The sequence below is a fragment of the Pistacia vera genome, unplaced genomic scaffold (genome assembly GCF_008641045.1).
Source record: "Pistacia vera cultivar Batoury unplaced genomic scaffold, PisVer_v2 Contig423, whole genome shotgun sequence".
In the NCBI taxonomy this organism is placed as follows: Eukaryota; Viridiplantae; Streptophyta; class Magnoliopsida; order Sapindales; family Anacardiaceae; genus Pistacia; species Pistacia vera.
In genome coordinates, this window is record NW_022196250.1 from 235,109 (window position 1) to 255,338 (window position 20,230).

Below are 20,230 nucleotides of genomic sequence, written 5' to 3' on the forward strand. Positions count from 1 at the left end.
TGGGCGTAGGATTTGCTTTAACCATCTAAGTCACTTTAAAAACCATCTCTCATTCATCATTTAGTCTTTGCATTCGATTATCACAATCATTCATGTGTAATTTCTAAGAGCAGCTTAACACTTTGCATGTGTGAGTCGTTGGTGTGAAAATCACACATTAATAGTTTGGCGCTAGAAGAAGGGCATATTTAGTATCCGCTCTTCATCAAGAATCTTTGATCAATCAGTTTTACTCACGAACAAATGGCTCGTGATCTTGAAACCAAGCGAACTAGCACCAACAATGAGGATATTCCCCCGACCTCTTAACTTGATCCTGCTGTGATGAGTTACTTGGAGAGGTTCAATAATACTCTCCAAACGGTTAGTTGAAGGCTAGATTGTTTAGATCAGGTCGTACCACCCAATTCCAACAAGGTGGTGTCGCCACCAAAGACGCTTGTAGGTCACGCTAAAACGCGAAAATGGGCGAAAGCCTATGCCGCGCACACTACAGGGCATAAAGATAAAGTAATATAACTCGTTTATATCCATGAAAGAGAAAAATTCTCTATAATTTTATGAACACCATATAGAAGAGTATATAACACCACAAACCCAATACATAATTAATAGACCGGAAACTAGATTAACAATCTTAGTTGCTAACCACTCTTAACCCGATACCTAGAGTGGGAACAATAGAAATAATTCCAGTTTTTAAGACACTCTACGTGTTTAATAACCTTACATCAAATACCTTGTGTTCTCACATTCTCTCATATCCTTGAATTGGTTCTTACCCTTAGCAAGTATATGAGACATTTTGTTTTTAATAAGATTCATATTTTAATTCTTAATAGCACTCACATAATTCTATTCCTAATTACAATTGTATTATTTATTAAATAGTTTTTATAAAGATATAGACTTTTACACGGCAACAAATGAGAAAACGAGTCACAATATCTGTACACGAAAGACATTTGGTATTTGGACTTTGCTCACAAGCACACTTTTGCTTTCTTTGTGCATTTAACATGGAAGAAAAACCTTTCTACACGCTAGCTACTTTTCTATCATTCTTCTACGCGCTTGGTCATTTCATTGCATGAATACCTCATCTATGGAACAATGGCCATCAGGGATATCTCACCAGTTACTTTCTTTGCAGGTAACAACATATTTTCAAATTCTTCTTTGCCTGAATTGACATCCTCATCTTAGATTTTCAGATGAATCATCATAATTTCGTTTGTTTAGTGTATCTCATATTTATGTTTAATAATGTTATGCCTAAAAAATCAGGCCTGACGTTGGCCTACATCAGCAAGCAATCAGAGTTCCGGAAGGCTTTGCATCGTTTAAGAGCTGCCACGTCGCTCTATGAAAGAAAGAATATGGTTGTCACCAACTTGACAGATTCAGGTTTTGTCTATGAGTGATTGAGGGCTGCACACCTGTCCAAGCCCTAGGTAATTTGNCCAAGTGTAGGATCGAACCGACGTAGTCCACACGAAGACAATCACAAAGAACTAAAGAGGGATTTGCTAGACCCTCTTTAGCTTTAAGATCAAAGAAGAAAAATCAAATAGATTGATTTTAGACAAAAATGAATTCTGCCGTGGGAGAGGAAATGGGGCTGATGTGTTTTTCTCTTTACAATGAAAATGAACTAATAAAAAATCTATTTACTTTCAATTAACACTTTTCTTTTATAGTGTTATTTTAATTGCCCTATTCCCATATAGAATAGGATTGGGCTCCAACCCAAACACCTCATGTTACCAAACACTCCCAATTAGATATTTATCTTATTTCATCATTATCTCAATTAAAAATCAATTAATATATATTTAATCTATATATATATATATATTAACATTTAACAATAATGATGATTTAATTAAATATATGCGATCACATATTTAAACGTAGTTTCACTTATTTAATTTTTCTAATAAATTAAATAAAGGCTACGACCTCAGCAAATTTAATTGCACTATGAAATTACCAAATACCCTTTCGCTAAAAAGACGAAAATGCCCTTCTTTCTTCCTGAGTCTTAAATTATCTTCTATGTGTGTGACCCATAGGCTCCTCATCATACCAGTAGTGTATAGTATCGCGATTAACACCAATTAATCATCTCACTAATACACAGAGCAAGATTGGCCCCTAGCAAGGCATCGTGGCCACCTAATAGATTCGGATTCAGCAAAGTAGCTACCTGTCAACGATATGGTTACCGTACAATTTGATCCTTTCATCATACGTTATCTCGACAAGACGAAGGCATAGAAATAGTGTCAACCTTCGGTTGCTCTCGATATTATGTATTTAGTTTCTGGACCAATGACCTGTATTATAATCTAGATAGAGCAATAACTCAATCTCACAGTGGCCACAGTTTTAGTGTCATTGCCATATACTGAATTGCGCTGTGAGATAACTTCTCCTGTACCCGGGAGTGATGAATCCTTTGTCAATCCACCATAGTCTTGATACACTTCTTGATGCAGCCAATCACCACCGTATTGACTACTCTGACTAGAACTGCGTTAGGCTAGTGTCAAATTGCACCAATTGGTGCGTAAGGTACTCCTGTGATCTCAAGTCTAAGGATCATATGCACCACCATTCGTTAGAGGTTTGTTCCATAGACACTAGGGTTACCATCCATATGGAATCCTCTGGTGGGTCTGTCCAGTGAACTTACTACGGTGTCTTCGCCTACAGCAGCACCCATGTGTTGTACCAGGTTGTGCTTGAAAGTAAGATCAGTCACTGCCTTTCGATAGGGTCATTCAATACTATGATAGTCTTACCGTATTATCTATGCCCTTACTTCAAAATAATACTGGGCCTATGAACGTTTCTAGAATGGCCACCATATGTGATCATAGGGTTCTCACTATCAAGATTTGAAATACTTGATAGCCTCGTCACGGTTCTACCATTCTAAGGACATATATCAATACATATTGTAATAATAGTGATTTACGCGACATAGAATAAAATGCCTTTTATTGATTAATGAACATTATCACAAAGAGTCAATTCTACAATAATTGATTGACTCTAGGGCATCTACTCTAACATAAGTTGAAGCTGTCAACAAGACTATTAAGTACACATTGAAGGCCAAGCTTGGTGCAGCCAAGGGTAATTAGGCCGATGATCTCCTAGAAGTTCTATAGGCATATAGAACGACTCCAAATACCTCTTCTTCGGAAACACCTTTCTCGCTGGTATATGGCTGCGAAGAAATGATCCTAGTGGAAGTAGGAGCTGGTTCACTTCGGAGTGAATTTTACAATGAAATAAACAATGAAGCACTCTTATGTGCAAGTCTGGACTTAGTTGAAGAACACCACGACAAGGCTTGGTTAATGATAGCTTCCTATTAGTAGTGGGCAAAAAGATTCTTCGACTCTAAAGTTAGGAGAATAAACTTTTAGGTTGGCGACCTGGTTTTGAAAGAAGTCCTTCTTGGTACAAGAGAACCAAGTGCGGGGGTATTGGGACCTAACTAGGAAGGTCCATATCGTGTCGCTAAGGTGATACGACTTGGAACATGTTACCTCAAGAGGCTTAATGGTTCTGAAGTGCTGCGAGCTTGTAATGCTGAACATCTTCACCCTTATTATTAGTAATTCCGAACTCACTTATAGCTTGATCATTTTTACTTGTACAATTTTCATTGTTGTAAATACTATGAATAAGATTATTCCAATTCCCCTTAAAGAATTACTTGTGTCGTAATCTCAAGTTTTTAATAACCTGACTATTTATAACATTTTACAAGTTTGATGATCAAATATGCTATATTTGTTTTGTGAATTACTTAAGTTATAAAAGTGCTATCACAAGTGGTCAAAGGTTCCTTTTTATATATCTCAAAAATATGTACAAGAGACGACTAGGAGCTACATCAGAAAAGAATAAGTACAAAAGACTATATTCAAGCAGAAAAGAGACGATCACTGGTCTTGATCACCAAGATCCTTGACTTTAGCTACCTAGGCCTCTAGGTCGTCCAGTTGATTGCTGACCTCTAGGTCGCCTACTCGATCTTCAGGGATTCCTGCTTCCTGCTAATCGACCTCTGGGGCAGGCTCTTGTTTTTCTCGATCTTTGGCCTCGGCCATAGAAGCGAGAGCAACTTGATAATCCTGAAGGAGATCGGAGATGTCCATGTTCAGATTGCTCAGCAGCAAGCTGAAAATAGCTTGCAGCCCCTAGTGGGCAGCTTTCCTCTCTATTTCGAGGTTCTATTACTTCATTTGCTCGGTCAGTGAAGCGATTTGCCCATGAGCTAGTTTAAGGTCTGTTTGCAGTGCCCTCTTCCCTTTCTCTGAGTTTTCCCATAACTCAGCTCGAGTATTTTTTGTTGCTGCGCTCTAAGCTCGCTTGCAACTCCTTTTCTCTTTGGCCCAACTCTTTGGTGAGCCTCGCCACTATTCGTTGGAGCTCTTTATTGTTGTCATTCTTCTTTTCGAGCTCGATCCTTTGAAAGTCTGATGCTCGCAAAGCAAAATTCCTTTTAGTCATATATATATTCGCTTGAATGTGGGCAGCCTTTGCCTCTGTGTCTGAGGCCGCAAGATCTTGCTTTAGTTTGGCAATCTCTTCCTTCATTTCGTGGAGCTTGCCAGCAAAGTTGATCTTCTTCTTATTGTGGGATACACTCAAGGCGAGCAAAGACGACAAGCAAAGGAATAATAAGTTAGTTTTTTTCTAAAAAGATCTACTTATGTAAAAGAGTTTTCGGAGAGAACGAATCTTACATGACTTTGCATCTAGAGAGCAGTGGCTACAAGGTCAATAGACCAAGAAACCACATACATGTCAAAGGTTGTGGCCAGTTGGCATTCTAGAAGGTTGTAAACTACCGACTGCAAGTGATCCGATAGTTGCCCTAGAAGGTCCAACATGGATGGGTCAAGCCTGGTTGTAGTAGGGACATCTTCGACCTGCTCTTTGCCTGTCCCTCCTGAGTAGTCATATTTGCTCCTTCCTTCCCTTGCGAGCTCCTGGGGGCTTTCGAAGTCCCGAGAGCATCCTTTGAGGTCGTCCTCGCGGTGAAGAGTTGATAGGGTTGTAACCTAACTAGCAATATCCTGAAACCTTTTGGCTTAGATTCGATTTCCTCTCTTCTTAAACTTCTGGCCCACGGTCTTGTTCTTCGATGGATGAGCAGTAGCAAACCAAGGAGCTTCTTCACGCCGCTCAACGGGTTATTGCCTTTCGGCACCAATTTATTTCTCCCTCGTAAGGATATCACTAGAGGTTGCTCCAGCAGGTTTAATTGGGTTAATCTTGGGGAATGTGAACCCCCAAGCTTCTTCGCCATCTTCGGGATAAAGATGCATCAGCAAGCAAAGTCTTCTTTTGTTAAAAAGATTTAGAATTTCTTTATACAAGACATACTTATGAGTTGAACCTTCCAAAGAGGCACCAAGAGTGAAAAACTCGTACTTCCAAAGGCTGGTGGTAGTCACGAGTAGCCTTGTGTCACAACTCTGGTCGGGCAGTCGACCAAACGCTTCGATGCGACTGAGATCAATTAGCAATCTAGTCGTTTTGTTTTATGCAAGAAAGCAAAATGTTTGTTAGCCTAGTATGATAAGGAAAAGTTAAAAGATGAGTAATCTGCAAATTAAATGGATACTCAAAGAAAAATACTTGGTTTCGTAAGCCTCGACGTTATTGGGGTAACCAAATATCCCTCCCTCGATCGTTGATCGTTTGGAGAGACAATATGATTCCTTGTCTTTACTCTTCTTTAAATAATAGGTGTAGTTGAGCTCTTCTGCTGTTGGCTCATTGAGGTTGTGCTTGTCAAATGTGATATAAATAGTGACCGTTATCATATATGCATTCGGTGTTAGCTGGAATGGCGCGATTAGGAAATGATCGAGAATCGACTTGATGTAGGAATGGAGGGGTATCCTCACTCCACATTTGAAGATCGCTTCCGAGATCGCGACCATTGTCTTGAGGGATTCCTGAGCAGTGTGCGACCTGTACTGATACATGTTTACGTTGATCGCGTACTAGTCTATTGCTTTTTGGATTTTATCCTTCATGACTATTGATTGTATCACCTTTTCGGGACCCGTCGAGGTGCCCGGTGGTTGCGAGCTTCCCTTTCTGGCTGTTCTCGCCTTAGGGGTGTCCATTGCTCTTCGAGTCTATAAAGAGGTGACATGTTGGGATGACTCAGTCTTCTATACATTACCTCGTATGATGACTCAGAAGAGTAAAAGAACCTTGGTTTCTCTTCTAGAGTCGCCAAAACTGTAAAAACCCTAAAAATTCCTAAGAAAGAATTTCTAAAGATTTATGTCCTAAGTTTCGACTCTTGAAAGTGTTTCTTTCCAAACACTACCCAAGAATGTTCACCATCTAAGCCTAGCAGATGTCCACACCCACCATTACTGTAAAAACTATGTTTTTGATAGAAATGAAAAAGAGAAAAAGAGAAGAAATTTCTTTACTGCTTTATTGTTGGGAATAGACACTTTGTTGTAGCTTCAAGTGCGCATTAACTGGAAAAAAGGTGAACTGATCTCTAGAGTGCAAAAATACTATTTTTCTCTCTAAAAGTTTGAGTTTTGTGAAAAAACTTGGAATGGGCTTCAGGTTTTATAGGGTGGAAGACAACGCTTGGTTTCTTTTGTAAGTGACGTTTGAGTAAGAACACGTTTCCAACCATTGATTGTGACCACATGTCATTAATCCGCACAAAAAGTAACTTTCACGCTTCGTGAAGATCAACCGGCATTTCTCTTTATTGGAATCGTCAAATGCCGGCGTGATTATCTCCTCCACATTAAATGCGCTCTCATCTGCATTTAATGCTTTCAAAGGGAATGTCGTTTTAGCATGACTTGCATTTAATGCTCATGGCTGACACTTATTATGCAGAGACACGTCTGTCAGATAAAGCTTATTTTATTGATCAAGTTAGCTGTCAAGCACAACGGATAACATTTGAGGAGGTCATTCGAATAAGACACTTTTCTCCACGTGTCAAATTCGAGCAAGGTGATCCTCAGTTTTCGGCAATAAAACGCTCTGAATGTTTTCAGGTCGTGAATAATGGATAGAGTTCAAAATGCATTTTTATAGCATTGAGCAGGATCTGCCATGGGTCATTGAACCATTTGGAAAGATCACCTCAGGTCGCTTGTGTAACTCTCGAAAATCCATGTCGAGATCTCTACTTAGTTCTTTGGTCAAGTTAGGCCATTGGTCTCATGTCGTTTGTAACAATGTGGCTGTCCCCAATTGTTAGTTCAGGCAAAGGCTCTTTGAGACAAGTTCGGTCACGTCATAATCATGAAGTTCTCAAGATTTAATCTTTGAACCTTAAGAACTGGGGAGCTTCTGTTATGCCTAAAAAATCAGGGCTGACGTTGGCCTACATTAGCAAGCACCAATTAGAGTTCAGGAAGGTTTTGCACTGCCTAGGAGCTTCCGCGTTGCTCCATGACAAAAAGAATATGGTTGTCACCAACTTGATAGATTCAGGTTTTGTCTATGAGTGATTGAGGGTTGCACACCTGTCCAAGGCCCAGGTAATTTGAGGATATTTCCGAAGTTACCAGCCAACGGGAGGCAAGGAAGGGCTTGCATGACACTTATCCACCTGCAGATTTGTAATCATTACCTTGAATTCCTCTATTATAAATAGAGGACTCCCTCTTTCATTTTCAGGATTCTGATCTTGAACCTTCATTTTGATTGTAATCTTTATTTTCGGAGCAAAGATAACCTATGAGAAAGAGACTGACTTGATATTCTCTCTAAATATTTAGTTATTGTACCTCTGCCTACTGTTCGCTATACGTGACCTCTTGTAATCTCTCACATATAAAATAAACAGTGGACGTAAGATTCGCTTTAAGCATCTGAACCACTTTAAAAACCATCTCTCATTTATCATTTAGTCTTTGCATTTGATTATCATAATCATTCACGTGTAATTTCTAAGAGCAGCTTACCATTTTGCACGTGTGAGTCGTTAGTGTCAAAATCACACATCAACAAATAAAAATCTGACATAAATTATAATCAGGAACATCGATAATATGGATGTTGCTGCAATAGCAAGTTGAAGCAATGGTGAAAGCTGATTAAAATGTTCAACAACTTCTCTGGGATTTCTGTTAGTTTTAACATCAATAATTTTACAATGCTTACTTCCTAAACCTGGAATTTGGTCTGATTCTCTTTCAGCAGATTATGCCAGTACCATATACATATTACTTTTGTTTAGCCATATAAATTAATGGGTACCCAACATTTTGTCAAAGTGTCCGGACCCTGAATTATTTATTTTTGTTATGAAAAACTATGCCCAACAAGAAACTCTCAGAACATGATGCAACAAATTTCATGTTTTGATTTCATTATTGGTGAAAGATGCACAAAAGAACCACGCACTTAATTTGGAATGTGTGATCATGTTTCTGTCATTGGAGCATCAATGAGAAAATAAAAGCCAGTCAGCAAGTGACAAAAGAAATGTCACCCAGGGAAAGAACAATTACAAGCAGAAAATCAAATACTTAATGAAGTTGACATAGAGTATACACATTAAAAAACAGATTATACTGTAAATTTATCTGCAAAGTTGGATTTGTATTCTCAAAACATTGGATAAATACAGTCATGCACAAACAGTCTAAAAACATTACCAGTGTTTGTATCAAAACCAAGTCAGATAATTACCGTCAAGGCCGGCTTTTTTGTTGTTTCATGGCATTTATTTATTTGTTCTCTTGTTTGAATTTTGTATTATTATGGGGTTCTGATCTGAGAATCCTATGTGTTTTTTGGGTAGGATAAGGAGATGATAATATAATAATTTAGTAAAACAAGCATAATCTGACAGCTAAAACCTGAAGACAGAACAAATTCCATCTCAAGAAAAAAGAAAATTAAAATGATCCTAATTTCGCTATGACGGCATTGTGGAAAAACTGAAAAAAAACAAAGAAACAAAGGTGGACCTTTTCCAATAGGAGAAACAATAAGAGTCAAAGAAGTAGTGCCTGCTTTACTTTTGATAATCCATCTCTCTATTCATATAAATTGCTCTTGAATCTAAAGATTTTGATCTTTTGAAAGAGAATAGGTCAGATCAGATATAAAGAAATGAATCTTATGTGGCTTGGTTTACTTCGGTTAGTTCCCGTTTGGTTTAATTTCTTGAAAAGCTGGGTTGGAGCCTGCTCCATATACCATTGTAACTTTCCTCTTCATCTAGTTGTCTTGTCTTGTTTAGTTATGATGAATCCAATTTTGTATATTCAACTCAATTCTGTTTGTTGTGGGTGCTTGCTATTCCTTTGGTAACTTGTTCTTTTGTTTACCTTATGGAATTTTAGTTAGTTCTTAGGGAGAGACCATGAAGCTCACCAATACTAAGAGTCGTTTGTTTTGGGGTCTAGTCCCAATATTTGAGGGGAATTTCAATGGATGTTTATTGAAGGATCTTCGAAAGAAAATCATGATATTTTTTGTTCTGAGTGTGAACATTTTATCTCTGAATGGTTGAGTACTACATGTTGAAGTGCCACGTTATTTGAATCCGTTTATCGCTTAATTTACTTCGATCAACTTCATTGTGATGTTTTGTGCAGCTGGAATTTAACAAAATAATTCTTTAACAGTGTAGTTGTAATGCTTTAAGTTGTAAATGATGGTCCATTTATTGTCTTCCCCCTCTAGTTTATTCAATAAATTGGTAGGAGTATGCAATCTGGATGCCATTCTGATGAAGATTTTACTTTATTTTTTAGTCTGCAAACATTTCACTTATTGATATTGTTTCTCATTCTCTCTTTCTTTTCAAAATTCTCTTTCTTGTAGTTTCTGATGAGCGTGGTAGACGGCTTGCTATCTGGAGTCTGATCACTAGCACGGTGTGCTTTATTTTTGCATTTAAACTTGAAGACGGATTCCTTTCCAGGTTTCTGTCATTCACCTTAGTGGTTTCTCTTTTCACAACTGAATACCTAATCTATGGTAGATTGGGCATCCAGGATGTCTCACCTGTTAGTTTCTTTGAAGGTAGGAATATTTTCAGAATTACACATTTACTTGAACAAATGAAAACCTCTAAATGTCAATTAAGATTATGAAATGTTACGAATTTTAACTTCTCAGTGGAATCTTCATTCTAAGTTTCTTACATGGCTTTGGAAACTGATTATGGATTTTAATCAGGCATTGTAGCACGATGGACGATGCTGTTCCTGCAATAGAATGCACGTCAACTTCAAGCTTTCAAGGATTTAGCACTGTTGTATATTTTCTGTCACATTAGTATTTTTGGCTGCTAAAGAAGGGCATATTTAGTACCGCTCTTCATCAAGAATCTTTGATCAATCAGTTTTAACTCACGAACAATGGCTCGTGATCTTGAAACCAAGCGATAGCACCAACAATGAGGATATTCCCCTGACCTCTTAACTTGATCCTGTTTGATGAGTTACTTGGAGAGGTTCAATAATACCTCCAAACTTAGTTGAAGGCTATTGTTTAGATCAGGTCGTACCACCCAATTCCAACAAGGTGTGTCGCCACCAAAGACGCTTTTAGTCACGCTAAAACGCGAAAATGGGCGAAAGCCTATGCCGCGCACACTACAGGCATAAAGATAAGGAAAACAGGTGGTATATAATTAGCTAAAAGGCTCGAAGGGACCAGTGAATACCGGTGTGAAGTTGGTAGAAACCTATAGCTTTGCGACTTGACGGTATGTCCAATCATGAACCGTCTCACGCCACATCGCATGGGCACCACCACAAGAGTGCAAGGCAGGGAACTCTTATTATCGCCAGAATGATGGTTCTGACCATCACTACGAGGGAAATGCCCACCATCCATGGTTGATTCTGACCACGTGGAGTCGAGATAACTCCCTTAGCCATTAGTGCTTTCACATGGCTTCAGCCAGCGGGTGCCAGATGTCGAAGGTTCCGGCCAAGGCAGGGAAGGTTTGATCTGCAGTCTTTCCTCAATTGCAATCATGAGAGGTGAACCCACGTTACGAAGTGATCCCCAGGTAACTCCACTTCCTTAGATCGGGAGTGTTACATAGCTCTGATCAACTTAGAGCTTAGCAAAAGAAGCGAGGAGGTCATTGGGGCATCTCCCTTTTCTCCTATATGTATTGACTGCTCTCTCCTGTCAAGGTTTAGAATGCCCGATATGCAACATTCGATGAATTCTGATCCGCAGATCATCTCTATGAGTTTACAACCTTGTAAAGCTCCATCAAGTTCCAACTTGGCGAAATGTCATGTCTAGCAGTGCTCTGACTATCCATGCCAAGCACTAGTTTAGATCTTCCACCAGATCGATCTATTAACTCGTGGTAGCATATAGTTGTTATTTTTGAGACACTTCCAGACTAATAGGAAGTTCTCAATGCTGTAGCTATCTAAGCAACATCCGACACGAGAGAATGAGTCCCTCTAGTCCTATATTGACAGGTTCCACAGAGAGCTGAAAAGTGGCTAATACATCAAAAGATTCAATTCGGACTCTTTTATACAAGGTTTGCCCGCAAACCAACATGTGGAAAAACTACAATCTGAGATGATATTTTCCTCACTTGTTTTCTACAATCTACCAAGAATCTCCGAATTGAGAATTTTCTGGTTGCTCTGAATCGCCACAATCTTGGTCTTCGACTAGTGCTCCCAATTGGAGGGAGGAAAACCAGAGAATAGTAAAGACATGATCCCAGTGGGTTAATGATAATCAGCAAAGGGAAAGAAACACGATTTGAGCCCAAAAAGTCTTATGCTCAGGTCCCTCATCGAATCGCGACAGAATTAGTATACTCGGCTAAATGCATCGTTATCAGCTATTCTGGTAAATCAGAAGAGACTATCTGCTGCGAAACCAGAGGCCATGATAATCCCCCTTCAACAAGAAATAGCAAGAAATATTGCCGTTATTATCGAGATAATGGCACTATACCGATGAATGCCGAGCTCTTAAGTAGGCAATTGAGACTTCATTAAAATGGGAAATTCAAGTAAATTTGATGGTCTAACTCCCGTTAGGGAGAAGGATCAAGGGGAGCGGAAAGAATGCCGTGGTCGCAAGGGTTTCCATTTTGTTGGGATCATTTTTGGAGGACCACACCTCATAGGAATTCTCAAGGCGCTCAAGAGAAGTACGCTTGAGAACTTGTCATGACCCTGTGAGTGTGATGAACATGGTGTCGCACTTGCCAAGGTGCGTAGAGAGGATGAGATTACATTCTAAGAGAAAGACGTGATACATTGCATCACCCTCATGAGGATGCACTCTCATCATAATTGATGTCTTTGACTTTTTTGTAGTGATCGCGCCAAGCACTACACACGGATTATTTCACTATCACTACAAAGAGTTCAAAGACTTTGTCTTCAAGATATAGTGTGCCGATATGGAATTCCTCATACACTCATATCTGATAACGAAAACAGTTCATAATGAGAATTCAAGTAATTTTGCGAAGAGCTAAAGATTCATAAGAATTCGCCTCAGTAGCAAGATCCGGGCTAATGGTTAAGTTGTTACAAACGATCACTATACACAGCGGAAAACAAAAACATAATACAAGGACGTTCCAAAGAGCCAAGATCAAAGGTATAATTTTACAGTATATTAAAGTAGAAAGCGCAAAAATAATCTAGAGTTTAAGAAACCATACGCACTTTTGGAGGCTCCTCCAAATTTGTCTTGAACGTTTTGCTACGACCGTGTAGGATCAACCGACGTAGTCCACACGAAGACAATCACAAAGAACTAAGAGGGATTTGCTAGACCACTCTTAGCTTTAAGATCAAAGAAGAAAAATCAAATAGATTGATTTTAGACAAAAATGAATCTTCCGTGGGAGAGGAAATGGGGCTGATGTGTTTTTCTCTTTACAATGAAAATGAACTATAAAAAATCTATTTACTTCAATTAACACTTTTCTTTTATAGTGTTATTTTAATTGCCCTATTCCCATATAGATAGGATGGGCTCCAACCCAAACACCCATGTTACCAAACACTCCCAATTAGATATTATCTTATTTCATCATTATCTCAATAAAAATCAATTAATATATATTTAATCTATTATATATATATATTAACATTTAACAATAATGATGATTTAATTAAATATATGCGATCACATATTTAAACGTATTTTTCACTTATTTAATTTTTCTAATAAATTAAATAAAGGCTACGACCTCAGCAAATTTAATTGCACTATGAAATTACCAAATACCCTTTCGCTAAAAAGACAAAATGCCTTCTTTCTTCCTGAGTCTAAATTATCTTCTATGTGTGTGACCCTATGGCTCTCATCATACCAGTATTGTAGTATCGCGATTAACACCAATTAATCTCTCACTAATACACAGAGCAAGATTGGCCCCTAGCAAGGCATCGTCCCCACTAATAATTCGGATTCAGCAAAGTAGCTACCTGTCAACGATATGGTTACCGTACAATTTGATCCTTTCATCATCGTTATCTCGACAGACGAAGGCATAGAAATAGTGTCAACCTCGGTTGCTCTCGATATTATGTATTTAGTTTCTGGACCAATGACCTGTATTATAATCTAGATAGAGCAATAACTCAATCTCACATGGCCACAGTTTTAGTGTCATTGCCATATACTGAATTGCGCGTGAGATAACTCTCCTGTACCCGAGTGATGAATCCTTTGTCAATCCACCATAGTCTTGATACACTTCTTGATGCAGCCAATCACCACCGTATTGACTACTCTGACTAGAACTGCGTTAGGCTAGTGTCAAATTGCACCAATGGTGCGTAAGGTACCTCCTGTGATCTCAAGTCTAAGGATCATATGCACCACCATTCGTTAGAGGTTTGTTCCATAGACACTAGGGTTACCATCCTATGGAATCCTCTGGGGGTCGTGTCCATGAACTTACTACGGTGTCTTCGCCTACAGCAGCACCCATGTGTTGTAACCAGTTGTGCTTGAAAGTAATCAGTCACTGCCTTTCGATAGGGTCATTCATACTATGATAGTCTTACCGTATTATCTTGCCCTTACTTCAAAATAATACTGGGCCTATGAACGTTTCTAGAATGGCCACCATATGTGATCATAGGGTTCTCACTATCAAGATTTGAAAACTTGATAGCCTCGTCACGGTTTACCATTCTAAGACATATATCAATACATATTGTAATAATATGATTTACGCGCATAGAATAAAAGCCTTTTATTGATTAATGAACATTATCACAAAGAGTCAATTCTACAATAATTGATTGACTCTAGGGCATCTACTCTAACATAAGTTGAAGCTGTCAACAAGACTATTAAGTACACATTGAAGGCCAAGCTTGGTGCAGCCAAGGGTAATTAGGCCGTGATCTCCTAGAAGTTCTATAGCATATAGACGACTCCAAATACCTCTTCTTCGAAACACCTTTCTCGCGCTGGTATATGGCTAAGAAATAATCCTAGTGGAGTAGGAGCTGGTTCACTTCGGAGTGAATTTTACAATGAAATAACACGAAGCACTCTATGTGCAAGTCTGGACTTAGTTGAAGAACACCACGACAAGCTTGGTTAATGATAGCTTCCTATTAGTAGTGGGCAAAAGATTCTTCGACTCTAAAGTTAGGAGAATAACTTTAGGTTGGCGACCTGGTGTTGAAAGAAGTCCTTCTTGTAAAAGAACCAAGTGGGGGGTATTGGGCCCTAACTAGGAAGGTCCATATCGTGTCGCAAGGTGTATACGACCTTGGAACATATTACCTCAAGAGCTTAATGGTTCTAGAGTACGGCGAGCTTGTAATGCTGATCTTCGCCCTTATTATTAGTATTCAAACTCACTTATAGCTTGATCATTTTTACTGTACAATTTTCATTGTTGTAAATACTATGAATAGATTATTCCAATTCCCCTTAAAGAATTACTTGTGTCGTAATCTCAAGTTTTTAATAATCTGACTGTTTATAACATTTAACAAGTTTGATATCAAATATGCTATATTTGTTTTGTGAATACTTAAGTTATAAAGTGCTATCACAACTGGTCAAAGGTTCCTTTTTATATATCTAAAAAATATGTACAAGAGACGACTAGACTACTCAGAAAGAATAAGTACAAAAACTATATTCAAGCAGAAAAGAGACGATCACTATGGTCTTGATCACCAAGATCCTTGACTTTAGCTACCTGCCTCTGGTCGTCCAGTTGATTGCTGACCTCTAGGTCGCCTACTCGATCTTCAGGGATTCCTGCTTCCAGCTGATCGACCTCTAGGGCAGCTCTTGTTTTTCTCGATCTTTGGCCTCGCCATAGAGCGAGAGCAACTTGATAATCCTGAAGGAGATCGAGATGTCCATGTTCAGATGTTCAGCAGCACCTGAAAATAGCTTGCAGCCCTATGGGGCAGCTTTCCTCTCTATTTGAGGTTCTATTACTTCATTTGCTCGGTCAGTGAACGATTTGCCCATGAGCTAGTTTAAGGTCTGTTTGCAGTGCCCTCTTCCCTTTCTCTGAGTTTTCCCATACTCAGCTCGAGTCTTTTTTGTTGCTGCGCTCTAGCTCGCTTGCAACTCCTTTTCTCTTTGGCCCAACTCTTTGGTGAGCCTCGCCACTATTCGTTGGAGCTCTTTATGTTGTCATTCTTCTTTTCGAGCTCGATCCTTTGAAATTCTGATGCTCGCAAAGCAAAATCCTTTTTAGTCATATATATATATCGCTTGAATTGTGGCAGCCTTTGCCTCTGTGTCTGAGGCCGCAAGACTTGCTTTAGTTGCAATCTCTTCCTTCATTTCGTGGAGCTTGCCAGCAAAGTGATCTTCTTCTTATTGTGGGATACACTCAAGGCGGCAAAGACGACAACAAAGGAATAATAGTTAGTTTTTTTCTAAAAAGTCTACTTATGTAAAAGAGTTTTCGGAGAGAACGAATCTTACTTGACTTTGCATCTAGAGAGTAGTGGCTCCAAGGTCAATAGACCGAAAACCACATACATGCCAAAGGTTTGGGCCAGTTGGCATCTAGAAGGTTGTAACTACCGCCGCAAGTGATCCGATAGTTGCCCTAGGTCCAACATGGATGGGTCAAGCCTAGTTGTAGTAGGGACATCTTCGACCTGCTCTTTGCCTATCCCTCCTGATAGTCATATTTGCTCCTTCCTTCCCTTGCGAGCTCCTGGGGCTTTCGAAGTCCCGAGAGCATCCTTTGAGGTCGTCCTCGCGGTGAAGAGTTATAGGGTTGTAACCTAACTAGCAATATCCATCTGAAACTTTTGGCTTAGATTCGATTTCCTCTCTTCTTAAACTTCTGGCCCCGGTCTTGTTCTTCGATGGATGAGCAAGACAACCAAGGAGCTTCTTCACGCCGCTCAACGGGTTTTGCCTTTCGGCACCAATTTATTTCTCCCTCGCAAGGATATCACTAAGAGTTGCTCCACAGTTATATTGGTTAATCTTGGGGAATGTGAACCCCCAAGCTTCTTCGCCATCTTCGGGATAAAGATGCATCGCAAGCAAAGTCTTCTTTTGTTAAAAGATTAGAGAATTTCTTTATACAAGACATACTTATGAGTTGAACTCTCAAAGAGGCACCAAGAGTGAAAACTCGTACTTCCAAGGCTGGTGGTAGCACGAGTAGCCTTGTGTCACAACTCTGGTCGGGCAGTCGACCAAACCTTCGATGCGACTGAGATCAATTAGCATCTAGTCGTTTTGTTTTATGCAAGAAAGCAAAATGTTTGTTAGCCTAGTATGATAAGGAAAAGTTAAAAGATGAGTAATCTGCAATAAATGGATACTCAAAGAAAAATACTTGGTTTCGTAACCCCCGACGTTATTGGGGTAACCAAATATCCCTCCCTCGATCGTTGATCGTTTGGAGAGCAATATGATTCCTTGTCTTTACTCTTCTTTAAATAATAGTGTAGTGACGTCTTCTGCTGTTGGCTCATGAGGTTGTGCTTGTCAAATGTGATATAATAGTGACCGTTATCATATATGCATTCGGTGTTTGCTGGAATGGCGCATTAGGAAATGATCGAGAATCGACTTGATGTAGGAATGGAGGGTACCTCACTCCACATTTGAAGATCGCTTCCGAGATCGCGCCATTGTCTTGAGGGATTCCTGAGCAGTGTGCGACCTGTACTGATCCATGTTTACGTTGATCGCGTACTAGTCTATTGCTTTTTGATTTCATCCTTCATGACTATTGATTGTATCACCTTTTCGGGACCCTCGAGGTGCCGCGTGGTTGCGAGCTTCCCTCTGGCTGTTCTCGCCTTAGGGTGTCCATTGCTCTTCGAGTCTATAAAGAGGTGACATGTGGATGACTCAGTTCTTCTATCAATTACCTCGTATGATGACTCAGAAGAGTAAAAGAACCTTGGTTTCTCTTCTAGAGTCGCCAAAACTGTAAAAACCCAAAATTCCTAAGAAAGAATTTCTAAAGATTTATGTCCTAAGTTTCGACTCTTGAAAGTGTTTCTTTCCAAACACTACCCAGAATGTTCACCATCTAAGCCTAGCAGAGTCCACACCCCCATTACTGTAAAAACTATGTTTTTGATAGAAATGAAAAAGAGAAAAAGAGAAGAAATTTCTTTACTGCTTATTGTTGAATAGACACTTTGTTGTAGCTCAAGTGCGCATTAACGAAAAAAGGTGAACTGATCTCTAGAGGTGCAAAAATACTATTTTTCTCTCTAAAATTTGAGTTTTGTGAAAAAACTTGGAATGGGCTTCAGGTTTTATAGTGGAAGACAACGCTTGGTTTCTTTTGTAAGTGACGTTTGAGTAGGAACACTTTTCCAACCATTGATTGTGACCACATGTCATTAATCTGCGAAAAAGACTTTCACGCTTCTTGAAGATCAACCGGCGTTTCTCTTTATTGGAATCGTCAAATGCCGGCGTGATTATCTCCTCCACATAATGCGCTCTCTTGCATTTAATGCTTTCAAAGGGAATCGTTTTAGCATGACTTGCATTTAATGCTCATGGCTGACACTTATTATGCAGAGACACGTCTGTCAGATAAAACTTATTTTATTGATCAGTCAGCTGTCAAGCACAACGGATAACATTTGAGGAGGTCATTCGAATGAACACTTTTCTCCACGTGTCATTCGAGCAAGGTGATCCTCATTTTTTCGGCAATAAACGCTCTGAATGTTTTCAGGTCGTGAATAATGGATAGAGTTCAAAATGCATTTTTATAGCATTGAGCAGGATCTGCCATGGTCATTGAACCATTTGGAAAGATCACCTCAGGTCGCTTGTTGAACTCTCGAAATCCATGTCGAGATCTCTACTTAGTTCTTGGTCAAGTTAGGCCATTGGTCTCATGTCTTTTGTAACAATGTGGCTGTCCCCAATTGCTAGTTCAGGCAAAGGCTCTTTGAGACAAGTTCGGTCACGTCATAATCATGAAGTTCTCAAGATTTAATCTTTGAACCTTAAACTGGGGACTTCTGTTATGCCTAAAAAATCAGGGCTGACGTTGGCCTCATTAGCAAGCACCAATGAAGTTCAGGAAGGTTTTGCACTGCCTAGAGCTTCCGCTTTGCTCATGACAAAAAGAATATGGTTTCACCAACTTGATAGATTCAGGTTTTGTCTATGGTGATTGAGGGTTGCACACCTGTCCAAGGCCCAGGTAATTTGAGGATATTTCCGAAGTTACCAGCCAACGGGAGGCAAGGAAGGGCTTGCATGCACTTATCCACCTGCAGATTTGTAATCATTACCTTGAATTCCTCTATTATAAATAGAGGACTCCCTCTTTCATTTTCAGGATCTGATCTTGAACCTTCATTTGATTGTAATCTTTATTTTCGGAGCAAAGATAACCTATGAGAAAAGAGATGACTTGATATTCTCTCTAAATATTTAGTTATTGTACTCTTTTGTACCTCTGCCTACTGTTCGCTATACGTGACCTCTTGTAATCTCTCACATATAAAATAAACAGTGGACGTAAGATTCGCTTTAAGCATCTGAACCACTTTAAAAACCATCTCTCATTTATCATTTAGTCTTTGCATTTGATTATCATAATCATTCACGTGTAATTTCTAAGAGCAGCTTACCATTTTGCACGTGTGAGTCGTTAGTGTCAAAATCACACATCAACAAATAAAAATCTGACATAAATTATAATCAGGAACATCGATAATATGGATGTTGCTGCAATAGCAAGTTGAAGCAATGGTGAAAGCTGATTAAAATGTTCAACAACTTCTCTGGGATTTCTGTTAGTTTTAACATCAATAATTTTACAATGCTTACTTCCTAAACCTGGAATTTGGTCTGATTCTCTTTCAGCAGATTATGCCAGTACCATATACATATTACTTTTGTTTAGCCATATAAATTAATGGGTACCCAACATTTTGTCAAAGTGTCCGGACCCTGAATTATTTATTTTTGTTATGAAAAACTATGCCCAACAAGAAACTCTCAGAACATGATGCAACAAATTTCATGTTTTGATTTCATTATTGGTGAAAGATGCACAAAAGAACCACGCACTTAATTTGGAATGTGTGATCATGTTTCTGTCATTGGAGCATCAATGAGAAAATAAAAGCCAGTCAGCAAGTGACAAAAGAAATGTCACCCAGGGAAAGAACAATTACAAGCAGAAAATCAAATACTTAATGAAGTTGACATAGAGTATACACATTAAAAAACAGATTATACTGTAAATTTATCTGCAAAGTTGGATTTGTATTCTCAAAACATTGGATAAATACAGTCATGCACAAACAGTCTAAAAACATTACCAGTGTTTGTATCAAAACCAAGTCAGATAATTACCGTCAAGGCCGGCTTTTTTGTTGTTTCATGGCATTTATTTATTTGTTCTCTTGTTTGAATTTTGTATTATTATGGGGTTCTGATCTGAGAATCCTATGTGTTTTTTGGGTAGGATAAGGAGATGATAATATAATAATTTAGTAAAACAAGCATAATCTGACAGCTAAAACCTGAAGACAGAACAAATTCCATCTCAAGAAAAAAGAAAATTAAAATGATCCTAATTTCGCTATGACGGCATTGTGGAAAAACTGAAAAAAAACAAAGAAACAAAGGTGGACCTTTTCCAATAGGAGAAACAATAAGAGTCAAAGAAGTAGTGCCTGCTTTACTTTTGATAATCCATCTCTCTATTCATATAAATTGCTCTTGAATCTAAAGA

The 20,230-nt window shown here is 38.9% G+C and overlaps 1 protein-coding gene across 1 annotated transcript; it reads left to right on the top strand.

Moving 5' to 3' along the window:
* The first annotated feature begins 9,103 nt into the window (after nt 1-9,103).
* LOC116142993 (ergosterol biosynthetic protein 28-like) lies at nt 9,104-10,259 on the top strand. The gene is made up of 3 exons (XM_031428414.1): nt 9,104-9,238; nt 9,865-10,065; nt 10,222-10,259. The coding sequence occupies exons 1-3, from the start codon at nt 9,148-9,150 to the stop codon at nt 10,257-10,259; spliced, it is 330 nt and encodes a 109-aa protein (XP_031284274.1). The 5' UTR covers nt 9,104-9,147.
* Nucleotides 10,260-20,230: the final 9,971 nt, after the last annotated feature.

Coding starts and splice junctions, on each gene's coding strand:
- LOC116142993 (XM_031428414.1), top strand. CDS start 9,148: ATGAATCTTATGTGGCTTGGTTTACTTCGGTTAGTTCCCGTTTGGTTT. Junction 9,239..9,864: donor AGCCTGCTCCATATACCATT/GTAACTTTCCTC, acceptor TCTTTCTTGTAG/TTTCTGATGAGCGTGGTAGA. Junction 10,066..10,221: donor ACCTGTTAGTTTCTTTGAAG/GTAGGAATATTT, acceptor GATTTTAATCAG/GCATTGTAGCACGATGGACG.